This window comes from Rhinoraja longicauda, chromosome 9 (assembly GCF_053455715.1).
Source record: "Rhinoraja longicauda isolate Sanriku21f chromosome 9, sRhiLon1.1, whole genome shotgun sequence".
Lineage (NCBI taxonomy): Eukaryota > Metazoa > Chordata > Chondrichthyes > Rajiformes > Arhynchobatidae > Rhinoraja > Rhinoraja longicauda.
Genome location: NC_135961.1, coordinates 49,047,603 through 49,060,337, shown reverse-complemented (window position 1 = coordinate 49,060,337; position 12,735 = coordinate 49,047,603). Strand labels below are relative to the sequence as shown.

The following is a 12,735-nucleotide window of genomic DNA, read 5'->3' as shown; positions in this document are numbered from 1 at the left end:
TACAAACCTGTATGTACTTGGAATGTGAGAGGAAACCAGAGAACTCCTAAGCAGTCACAGGGAGAACGTACAAACTCCATACAGACAGTACCCGTAGTCAGGATCAAACCTGATCTCTGGTGCTGTAAGGCAGCAACTCTACCACTGCGCCACATTGCCGCCTGTCAAAACTGAGTTTTAGCCTTACTCTGCAGAAAACAGAGAAAGTGGTGCTATGTAAAATTTGTGCCTATTGAACAACAACACCCTTGGTGCCTGCCATTGATTCAAGCACTTTTCAGTGTGTCCTCTGGATTAGTTCAATGGGCAAATGAAAGGATTTGTTACAATAGAACCTATTATGGCTGTTTGCGCAAGGAATAAGCATTTCTCTTTCCCATTTCTCCTGGTTGCTTTTTCAACCTTTATTGCCCCTTCACTTTTCCTCCCTTCCTCCGCTCACATGTCCCCATTGCACCAACAGGCTACACCCCAGAGGTACACAAGCACTGGGTTTGCTGGGGAATGTTGTGCTTGGATTGAGGCTCTGCTTGAATCAGCGTTTCTATGAAATGCAGACATAAAACAGCTACATTTGCACATTCTTTTTCTCCCGCCTGTTAAGCCATACATTTAGTATAAACAGATCACAAATTGCTGATCAAAGACATATTTCACGCAGTAATTTTTTTTTCTTCAAAATTGATTAAAAAAAAATAAAAAATCCTTCCTCTTTGGGTGTGGCCGTCCATCTATTACAGATGGTGGTGATGTTACTTGTCAAATGTACTGTTCCAGCAGTGTTCTGATTTAGTACCAACAGGCAATACATTGTAAATTAAAACTGCTGGCGGATGCCAGTGGGTCAGGCAGCATCCGTGGAGCGAAATGGACGTTCAACGTTTTGTGTTGGGACCTTTCTTCAGTCTGAAGAAGGATCATGACCCGAAATGTCGACTGTTCGTTTCCCTCCGCTGCCACTGATTCTTCAGAGACTATATTCTTTGCTTCAGAGGACACAAAGTTCTGGAGTAACTCAGCGGGTCAGGTAGCATCGGAAACTCCTCTTCAGACTGAAGAAGAATCCTGACTTGAAATGTCACCTATCCATGCTCTCCAGAGATGTTGCCTGACCTGTTGAGTTACTCCAGCACTTTAAGTCCTTTTGTGTAAGCCAGCATCTGCAGTTCCTTGTTTCTATATTTCTTTGCTCAAGATTTGGGCTTCCGTAATAATTCAGGTCTCTGATAACTCTCTGTGTTCGCCATGTTCAGTGGGTAGTTGCAATAAGCCAGTCGACTGTAGGTTTGAGTCTTGTTCAGGGGATTTGAGTATTGTATCAAGACAGGTAGACACAAAATGCTGGTGTAACTCAGCGGGTCAGGCAGCATCTCAGGAGGGAAGGAATGGGTGACGTTTCTGGTCGAGACCCTTACTACCATATAAGATGGAAGAATCTCCATTTCTATAGCATCTTTTGCATTTCATGTTGATGTCTAAGATTTTTACAGTTAATTAACCACTTCTGAACTTTTGACACTGTTGTGATGTTGATAATGTGGCAGATAATTTGCACACAGCAACTTTCTGCAAACAGCAGCGACAATGAGCATTAATACTAAGCTGTTTTTAGAAATGTTGAGTGATGGATAAATAATGGCCAGGAACTGATAACTTCCTTAATTTTCACAATAGCACAATGAGATCTTTTGTGTCTGCCCAGCAGAGTAGGTGGGTGCTCAGTGCGTCTTGACTTAAAGACAGCATCAACAGAGGATACCCTCAGAATACACAAAAATGCTGGAATAACTCAGCGGGTCAGGCAGCATCCCAGGAGAAAAGGAATAGGTGACTATTGGGTCGAGACCATTCTTCAGACTCTGAAGAAGTCAGAGTCTCGACCCGAAACGTCATTTATTCCTTTTCTCCAGAGATGCTGCCTGACCTGCTAGGTTTTTCCAGCATTTTGTGTCTATCTTCCTTGTAAACCAGCATCTGCAGTTCCTTCTGACACTCAGAATAGTTTAGTTCAGAGATACAGCGCTGAAACAGTCCCTTTGGCCCACCGAGTCTGCTCCGACCAGAGATCCTTGCACACTGCCCTGCACACACTAGGGACAATTTACAATGTTACCAAGCCAAATAGCCTACAAACCTACAACCTTTACCTCCCCCCTCGACACAACCGCAGGAGATGCAACACCTGTCCCTTTACCTCCCCCCTTGACTCCATCCAAGGACCCCAACAGTCTTTCCAGGTTTTCCAGGCAGAGTTTCACTTGCACCTCCTCCAACCTCATCTACTGTATCCGCTGTTCCAGGTGTCAACTCCTGTACATCGGCGAAACCAATTGCAGGCTCGGCGATCGTTTCGCTGAACACCTCCGCTCAGTCCGCCTTAAACTACCTGATCTTCCGGTTGCTCAGCACTTTAACTCTCCCTCCCATTCCCAATCTGACCTTTCTGTCCTGGGCCTCCATTGTCAGAGTGAGGCTCAGCACAAATTGGAGGAACAGCATCTCATATTTCGCTTAGGTAGCTTACACCCCAGCGGTATGAACATTGACTTCTCTAACTTCAAATGGCCCTTGCTTCCCCGGCCAGCTTGCTTGGCCTAATTGCTTACTGTGTTTCCAAAGTACTTTGTTGTAAAGTGCACTTGGTCGGTTCGTGGATGTAGAGGGCAGTATGTGAATGTTGTTTGAATTTGTTTAATTCAGTGACTAAAATCATATTTTTAAGAAATAATTATTAGTGCTGGAGGCTTGCATGTGATTTGTCTTTTTTTCTTCCCCCCCCAGATTGTTTACTTAACACCCAATGCTTTCATTTGTACAACACTGTAGAAAGCATCCTATCAGGATGCATTACTTTGGCAACTGCTCTGCCCAAGACTGCAAGAAATTGCAGCACACAAACAAAGCTTTTCACTGTGTATCGGTGCACGTGATAATAAGAAAGCCAGAGCAACAGGAGAAAAGTGGCCCCTGAAATGGGGTATATATCCCGGCTTTTGAAAATGTATCTTTTGTACTTAATTGAAACCTTCTGGTTTTGGGATAGACACACAAGTGACTGCAGATGCTGGAACCTGGAGCAAAAACAAACTGCTGAAGCAATTCAATGGATCAGACATCACCCATGGAGGGAAATGGACAGTCGATGCTTCGACAGTCAAGACCTTCTTCTGGACTGAAAAAGTAGAGGGGAGATGAGATGAGGGGAAGTGATTGGGCCAGAGCTGGCAAAGATGGGCAGACCCTGGTGAGGAGGGTAAACACAATGCCGGAATAACTCGGTGTTTCAGGCAGCATCTCTGGATAGAAGGAATGGGTGACGTTTTGGGTCAAGACCCTTCACCCATTCTTCCTGTCCAGAGATGCTGCCTGTCCCGCTGAGTTAATCGAGCATTTTGTGTCTGTCTTCGGTGTAAACCAGCTTCTGTAGTTCCTTCCTACGCATTCTTATGAGAAGGGCTTCATTGGCAGATGGTGTCGGGTGGGAAAGGTAGGGTGGAGATGGCTACAGAGGCTGGGCGGTGATAACAAAGGGCTGCAGTTTATGAAATCTGGTTGGAAAGGGAGAATGAAACCAAATAAGGGATTGATGGTGGGCAAATGGAAACAGTGGGGGTAGGAGATAGGAGACTCAGGATTATACAAAGGTGGACTGGTGTTGATTAACAAGATGGTATAAAATAGCAGCCTGAGGTGGTTTGATATCTCAGAATGCAAGTACGGTGTAGGTGGGGTGATCCATGTAGCCTTTCAACAGTTAACCTGCTTGGTTATTTTAAGACCTATTGCTGATGAGATTCCTATAATTGACTCTGGTTCTACTCATTGGTACTTTGTCTCTCCCATTGTTTAGTTAGCTTAGTTATCGAGGATACTGCTTGCAACTCTCCTGGTTGCTTAATGGGTTGAAGAAGCTGTTAGCTGAGATTGTGCAGCTCAGAAAGGTGAAACCCAAACAGAGAATGCAGGAAAGACTCAGTGCAAAGAGAAACAGATTTGCTGTTTCAGCTTGAAACGAGTGAGAAATGTGAAATTAGAAGTCCGTAATCGCTACGATCTTAGGCTTTCACTAAATTATCCATTCGGCCTGCTGGGTTGGAGAAGTGAGAGGATGGTTGAGTGGTTGTTGCGTTTCACAATTTAACCTTGGTCTGCACATCGTAACATGACTCCCCAGGATAGAATGGGATCTGGCAAAGCTCTGCCATGTGATTGTACACATGGGAGTTGAGGCATTGATTATACAGGAGGAAGAGAATTATAGAAATAGAAAGTCAGTTATAACAAATTACAGAGCACAGGGAAAGTAATACTTTCAATGAACCTAACACAAAGTGGCAGCACAGTGGCATAGCGGTAGAATTGCTGTTTTACAGCGCCAGAGACCAGGGTTCGATCCTGACTACGGGTGCTGTCTGTACGGAGTTTGTACGTTCTTCCTGTGACCACATGGGTTTCTCCGAGTGCTCCTGTTTCCTCCCACACTCCAAAGACATACAGGTTTGTAGCCTAATTGGCTTTGGTGAAACTGTAAATCGTCCCTAGTGTGTAGTAGGATGGTGCTAGTGCCTGGCATGGACTTGGTGGGCTGAAGAGCCTATTTCCGTGCTTTAATGTCTAAAGTGCTGGAGGAACTCAGTGGGTCAAGCAGCATTGCGGAGGAAAAAGATAGTTGATGTTTTGGGTCAGAACCTACAGCAGTATTTTTGCAGCAAGTAGAATACTTTATCATACAGTTTGCACTAACATCTCATTTGCAACCTAATAAATGGTTCCAAACAATTCCAGATCATGAATTACACAAAATAAAGTGGTTTACAACAAGTTATTTCAAAGTTCTTTTTAGTTTGCAGCAAGTAGAACACGTTTTAATACTTTCTCGAGAAGGATCCCGAGATTCCTGACCTGAAACATTACCTGTCCATTCCCTCCAGGTACACTGAGTTCCATTTTGCTCAAGATTCCAGCATCTGCAGTTCCTAGTGTCTCCATTTAATTGAATATAATTTAATTCTTTTGAAGAGGAATTATTTGCATGCCCGTTGCAACAGCTGAAGAAAGTCCTGAATATTAAACTGTGAGAGGGGCCCCTTCTTTGGTTGGAGAAAAGTGTATTAGATAGATGAGATTCATACCTATGGAACCTTAACCTAACAGTTAGCATTTTCAAGCCAGGAAGTAAAAAAACTTCATTGGAATTTGAGGAATGTTGAAGTGAAGAAGTCAAAAACTTTAATTCATTCAATTATTACATTATCTTGCACGAGCATGCACTACTGCCTAACTGTTGGCTCCTGGGAGGAGAAAGTTGGATACTGAGGAAGTGTGACTTGAGCGGCCGTGCATTTTTTTGATGTTAGACTTAAAGTGGTGGAATTATTTCTTTGAAACAAAATGCATAAGAAGGATTAAAAAAGATAGATGCTTCTACCAGGAGAGCAGGGGGGGGGGGGGGGGGGGGGCACAGTCTTAGGATAAATGGTTAATCATTTCGAACAGAGAGAAAGGAAAATTCCTGTAGTCATTTTCCTGTGTGCAGCCATTGCATGCTTTAGGGCAGATTGATGTTTGGAGAGGAAGATGATTAAATGTAATGGGATCATGTAGAAAGGTGTTGAAGTATCAACCACAATATTAAATAGCAGAACAGACTTGGGATTGTAGGATTTATTGTTCATTATGCTGGAAAGGGTGCAGAAAAGATTTACGAGGATGTTGCCAGGACTCGAGGGCCTGAGCTATAGGGAGAGGTTGAGCAGGCTAGGACTCTATTCCTTGGAGCGCAGGACGATGAGGGGTGATCTTATAGAGGCGTACAAAATCGTGAGAGGAACAGATCGGGTAGATGCACACAGTCTTTTGCCCAGAGTGGGGGAATCGAGAACCAGAGGACATGGGTTTAAGGTGAGGGGGGAGGAAAGATTTAATAGGAACCCGTGGGATAGCTTTTTCACGCAAAGGGTGGTGGGTGTATGGAATGAGCTGCTGGAGGAGATAATTGAGGCAGGTACTATTGCAACGTTTAAGAAACATTTGGATATATACATGGATAGGACAGGTTTAGAAGGATATGGGCCAAATCCAGGAAGGTGGGACGTGTAGCTGGGACATGTTGGCTGGTGTGGGCAATTTGGTACAAAGTGCCTGCTACCACACTGTAACACTCTATTAAAATAACCCCAGATATATCAAAGCAAGTTAGCTACTACAGTTAAAAGAATTATGCATTATCAGTCACACATGTCAGTGATTTCCAAATGTTTGCAATACTGGTAAGTGATCTTGTTGAAACTGTGAACTTCTCTGACAACTAGTTTGTCTTGGGCTAATATTTCTCTAGTTTGGGAAAGGAGCTTGAAATTCTGCACTTTTAAGGTTAAGAAGCCGACATTAATGGTTGGGCTCATTGGCAGGGATTTTGCTTCCATTGCAAAGGCTGACTCGGGTTTGGAGTACAAACTGCAGTTCAGGAAATTCTGGAATGTGATGTGGACCAAAAGTTTTGTAGGTCAAGAATTCCTTGAACAAAGTATTGATTTTTGCCAAGTGAAATAGAGGGACGGAATTCAATAGATTGGTGAAGTCAATGGGGAAAAATAAAGAAGCGCAGTCTGATCAGGCTCACTAGCAACATTAATATCTACACAATAGAGTGGGACTGACTAATGACAGTATTGTTTTCACTGAGTTACAAATGAATTTAGGAAATGAATTCTTATGGTTTTATTTTTAAAGCTGTGCAAACACTAACCCTGTCTGTTTTTCCCCCCTCCTTCCTCTAGACAATGCAGCCACAATAGACATTTAGTTCCTGGGGCAAGTCTTAAACTTTGCCCACTTTTCTAATTGAGTTCAGCAGTCTGGTTTTGCAGACAGATATTTACTTTTCTTCTACTCTGAACTGTAGATTGAGCCATGGAGTCATACAGCACAGAAACCAGCCCTTTAGCCTACCCCGTCCATGCCAGTCTTTTAGCCCATCTTCAAGAATCGCATTTACCTCCATCCTCCTAAGCCTAACACGTTCAATAACCTGTCTAAATGTCTCTTAAACCTAGTAATTGTAGCTGATTTCACTACTACCTCTGGCAATGAGTTCCAAAATCAACCAGTGTGTTTAATGAAAAAAAATCCATTAATTTGAACCTATGCCATCTTGTTTTTGATCCTACTACCGTGGCAAAACAATTCTGATGGTCTATGCCATCTATATCTATATATACCTCTATCAGGTCATCTCTTGGCCTCTTTTCCTCCAGAGAAACCAAGCTCCCCCTATCCAATCTCTCCCCATTACAAAATCACTCCAATCCAAGCAATGCTCTGATGAATCTCGTGTGTACTTTTTACCAAACGATCACATCTTTCCCATTATGTGTGACCTGAACTGCACGCAATCTGCATCCGCCATTCAATTGAATGGAGGTTTAACCAACTGCTCGCTGATCTTTACCATACTACCTTCAGCAAAGGTTACACCTGAAATTCAAATTTTCTCACGCAACCGAGACCAGGAGAACTCTTCTCCACTCTTGTCTGCCTGTTTGAGAGGGTGGCAGTCTGAAGAAGGGTCTCGACCCGAAACATCACCCATTCCTTCTCTCCTGAGATGCTGCCTGACCTGCTGAGTTAATGGTGACCTCCAGCATTTTGTGAAATAAATACCTTCGGCTTGTACGGAGTTTGTACATATTCCATATGACCGCATGGGTTTTATTCGGATGCTCCATTTCCTCCCACACTCCAAAGATGTACAGGTTTGCAGGCTTGGTAAAATTGTTATTGTCCCTAGTGTTTGTAGGATGGTGTTAATGTGCGGGGATAGCTGGTCGGCATGGACACGGTGGGTCGAAGGACCTGTTTCCTTGCGGTATCTCTAAACTAAACTCTCCATTAACCCTCACATTTGCTGATTGTGAGTCACTAATGCGGCAACTAAAATATGGCTGCTCTCTCTCTGTCGCCAATTCTGTGAGATAAATGTAAACGCATACTAGGAGAACTCTTCTACACTGTCTGTCTGTGAGGGTAGATGGGGCATTAGTATAACCTTACTGATAATGCAGCCCACCTTCAGTTTTGCACAGAAGTGTTGGCCTTGATTATGTGCTTGCGTGCATGTCGATCTGTCAGTTTAATCCTCTCAGTGTATGTTTCATGTACAACCTGTAATGTCAGTTGAAAGTTCCAGCAGCCCAGTGGCTGTGCATTTTGGGATTTAACATCCCTAGTTAAGAGCTGCCTCGCAGTAGCTAATTAGCCTGATGTGCACAGAAGGGAAAAAAAGCCCTCGCCCTGCCTCCAGGGTCACTTTGGAATCATTACACAACAGCTGCATATTATGTCCAAGGTGGCCCTAATTCCAGAAAAGCCAATAGGTACTTGGGTCTACTTCTGAAGGGAATTGAGTGATGTATTATGAATGTTAAAAGTAGTAAATCAGGTAAACATTATATTTATTGAACAGCCACTGTAAAACTGCAGTAAGCTGACTTCCTTGGAACTCGGGTGGATCCAGGCTAGCTGATTTTTCTGAACAATCGGACGATATTTTAATGAGCGCCCAAATACACTTTTATTTGAGTTGTTAAATACTTTGCATCGTGGTATATGGAATTTTCCAGTGAACTTAAGGTTAAAGGAAGCAAGAAATGGAACCTAATGAGTTTGAGTTCACAGGCGCTCTCCGCCTTACATAATAAGCGACTGGCGGAAACTCGCCTTTGCATAATTCTGTAAGACCACTGCCTTACTTTCAAGTCGCGCATCTCGGTAGCAGTGAGCAACAGTGCATGCAGTCTTGTAAGCAAGCCAGTCAGCTGTTCTCATTGCTTCCCCTGTTGTTTCCTCGCTGGAATAGTCCGTCCTCCCCCCCCCCCACATTTCCCCACCGTGTCTACGGTGAATAGTAGATAGACGAATATGCAGTAGCACTTCTGTTTCTGACTTGCGAAACACCTGACAAGCAAGAATCCAAGGGACATAACCCTTGCGTACGTCGGGGAGTGTCTGTATGTGTTCCAGACTGACCCTGATGCAAACCCGACCCTGGTTCCAGTTGCAAACCATGAACCCCAGGTCTGAATACATATAATAGACTGAGCCCCCAGCTCACCCTCTGGGCTTATGACTGCGCCAGACAGCAAACTATAGAATTGGATACCTGATTATTGGAGTTTTATCTGGAGGTCTGTGCTCCAGGATGTATACGTGCTGTCACTATTCCAAAGTAATCTTGAAGGGTGGATCCACTACAAGTGGTAGAACAGATGAAGCCAAGCAGCTGGGGACAATTTTTAAGCTGTCTGTGTGTATGTTTGTACAGTGTTTGTTTGTGAGTGGTCATACTTGCTGAACTGTTCACCATGGAGAACTGGCTAACGAGGACAAGGGAAGGAAACGTCTTGTCGTTGCCAGACCTGCAGGAATACCCTGGAGTTTCCAGCACACTGCTTCAAGCAGTCTGGGAGAAAATGACAATGGTATTTAAAATTTTTTTAAAACTTCTTAAAAGTATTGCTTATTGGAAATGAGGCTAGAGGTGAACATGATTGAGCGGAGTATCGAAAGTTTGCTTTCTTGTGGGAAATCAGGGTGCCATGAGGTTGGAGATTGCAGGTGTGGCATTTCTTCAGCCTGGAAGAGTGTGTTCTGTGTATATACTGCATATTTTTAGCCCCTCTTTGTGTATTTGGGGAGGCTGCTGCTGAAGTTCTGATTGCCCTTCAGGCCCACTCTTCTGACCTTTGGGCATGGTGCGTGGGAGGCGGGGGGGTCATTTGGGGAATCACCTCGTCGGTCTGCTCCAAAGGCCCAACCAGGTGACCATTCGCAGGTCAACATTCAAAGCTACTCGTGTAGCTGGGACATGTTGGCCGGTGTGGGCAAGTTAGGCCGACTGTCTGTCTGTTCCTCTCGTTTGTTTGTTTGTTCCTGAACTACAGCCAAAACAGTACACGATAGCGCGACAATTTTAGGCCCACCATACTCAACATCGTCCCTTTGGTGCGAAAGGAAAAAGTTTCATTGAAAACGGTTATATTTTTAAAGTTATTGACATTTTAAACGTTAATAAATGCCTTTTCCACTTGCCGTGCCCGTCAGCCGCGCCTGCGCAGTAATACCTCCGTGTTTGACGTCACAATGGGAACCCAATGGGTCATGTTTGAGATTGCCATTTGTTTGGCGGGAGTGCCGGCCAATCGGAGGGGGGGGGGGGGTGAGGAGAGCAGAAGAGGCGGGACCGGAAGGAGGGGGAGAGGACATGACCTGCACGAGTGATGGGAGCCGTGGCTAATGAGGGTTGGGGGAGTGGAGCGGAAGAGGCGGGGCCGGAAGGAGGCGGAGGGGGAGGTTCCTGCCCCCCCAATGAAGGGGCGGGATTGGTGGCGCCGCCGGAGAGCCCCTAAGAGTGGAGGGAGGGGGCGGTGTGAGGGGAGGAGGGGAGATAAGGGGGGTTGAGGGGGATGGAGTGTGTCGGGGGGGGAGGGAGGAGGGGGGGGGATAAGGTGGGTGGATGGAGAGGGTGAGTGGGGGAGGGGAAGGGAGGGGAGGGTGCTAGATGAATGCAGGGAAAGTTTGGGCCGAACGGGTCCACCCTATTCTAGTGACTCTATAAAACAAGGATTCCATCCAAACAGAATTGACCACTTGATGCCTTCATGGTTACAGATCAGGAAACCACTTTACAAACGGGATCACACTGCCTTGAGGTGAGTGGAGATTTTGTATTAAATGTACCGTGAACTACGCTCTGCTTGTTGCTGGCAGTCTGCCATGGACAGCAAGAGGTAAACCTGCCATAATAATCCTGATAAGATGGGGCGATGAGGCCAGAAGGAATGAAGAGATATTAGTGTGAAGTGTTGAACAAATTTTGTGTTCCTGCCCAAAGCAACTGAAGGGAATGAATGCTGAGACTGACAGTAAGAAAGTGACTGCGCTTTAAGATGCACAGGTTGATCTGCCTGAGCTTTGCTGTCGAGGCAACAGTTCCCACAGGGCCAGTGTGAGAAAATGCCTCAAGGGGACAAATTGAGTGGGAGTGGGCTACTTAGCAAGAGGTTGGAGCCTTTTAATTGTGCCCAAAACAAAACCTGTAGCAACATGTTCACTGACGTCCTTCAGGGAACAAACCTGCAGTCCTTGCCTTGTTGGAATGATTTGTGTTTCAGTTCCACTTCACAGGTTGACTTTAAACTCCCTTCTAAAGAGCCTCATTGAGCCTCTTAGTCAGTTTGGAACTTTCACCGCACAAACTGCAGATAGTTATTAAGAAGGCCCATTACCACCATTTCAGCAGCCCGGGAACAAATGCCGTTCTTCCCAGCAATGTCCAATTCCCACGAGCAGAATTAAACACAGATTGGAATTTGCTACCTCTTTAATTGCATATTTAATTTCAATAACATTATGGATCAAGTAGCATAGAGGTTGAGATTGATTGCAACGTCAACATGACAGGTTTGCAGAATTTCCCTGGTTTTGTGTGAGATTCTTGCAGCTGCCTGCTTTTGGCTTTGTAAGTGCAGCTCTTCAGGGTCATCAGGAGGTACATCAGGAGGTGCAGATCCAGAGCAAGTAAGATCATGAGGGACCCCTGCCACCCCAGTAACGGACTGTTCCAGATGCTACGATCAGGCAAACGCCTCCGCTGTCACGCTGTGAAAACGGAGAGGATGAGACGGAGCTTCTTCCAACAGGCCATCAGGACTGTCAACTTTTATAACCCCAGAGACTAAATTTTTGTCGACACTAATAGTAACTTATTAACTTTATTTATATGCTGTAACTGTAATTCTTTTTGTGCACAACCCGCAGGCATTGCCACTTTCATTTCACTGCACACATCGTGTATGTGTATGTGACAAATAAATTTGACTTGACTTGACTTGATATCGGCAGACAACAAAGATGGGAGAGTGCTCCAAGGTGGTCAGGGAATCCTACATAGACTAGTAGGTGACTGCAGAAGACCTGGAGCACCTCCAAGACTATAGCCAGGCATCTCTGGCAGGAATTGTCAGGGAGATCTCCAGAGATTTGCCACAGTCTGTGAATGCCCACACTTTGGGGAAAGCTGTGTTGTGAGCAAATCCCTGTGCTCCCTCTGTTCCAGTTTTCTGAAGGGAAATTAGATGGTTTTCTCCTCACGAGAATGGATTTTGGGTGACCTCGTAGATGCAACGGTGAACGGTCAAGGGTGAGATGCAGCAAAGATTAGCAGCAGCCTGAAATGATCCTGAGGGAAACGAGAAGCTGAGAAATATGTGACCAAGGTCACAGTCTGAGGCCGTCATTGGGCATTTTGAAAGCCAAGATTTGACAGGTTCTTGATTAGTTAGGATGTCAGAGGTTATGGGGGAAATGGCAGGAGTATGGACAGGGAAATGAGAGAGAAAGATAGATCAGCCATGTTTGAATGGCTTAGTAGACTCGATGGGCCGAATGGCCTAATTCTGCTCCTTTCACTTATGAACCTCGAGCTCCAGAGGCATGACATTCATGATGCAGATTGTGATGCTCCATTCCAGATCTCAACGAGGGCAAAGGATGCCGTTTGAGTGTTGGCCCTTTACGTAACACAGTTTTGAGGAAAATGAGGCTGGTAAAACTAGGTGGCCCTGTAAACACATGTGGACCATTTTTCTTAGATCAGTGAGGTGGATGATCTCATTAGATAGATTTTCAAATTGACATAATTTGGTGTACTTCTACTTTGATAAAAAATGTGCTATA

General features: G+C 44.9%; 2 protein-coding genes across 2 annotated transcripts in view; both read left to right on the top strand.

Annotated features, from left to right (window-relative positions):
* LOC144596718 (NHS-like protein 1) overlaps positions 1 to 12,735 on the top strand; it is a 240,738-nt gene that overhangs the window by 16,251 nt on the left and 211,752 nt on the right. The gene's annotated exons all lie outside the window — the stretch shown is intronic.
* Positions 1 to 12,735, top strand: part of LOC144596865 (RNA-binding protein 8A-like) — a 41,517-nt gene that overhangs the window by 10,896 nt on the left and 17,886 nt on the right. The window contains exon 4 of the mRNA XM_078405728.1: positions 12,531 to 12,604. Within this exon, the coding sequence (XP_078261854.1) occupies positions 12,531 to 12,604 (74 nt within the window). The remainder of the gene's footprint in view (positions 1 to 12,530; positions 12,605 to 12,735) is intronic.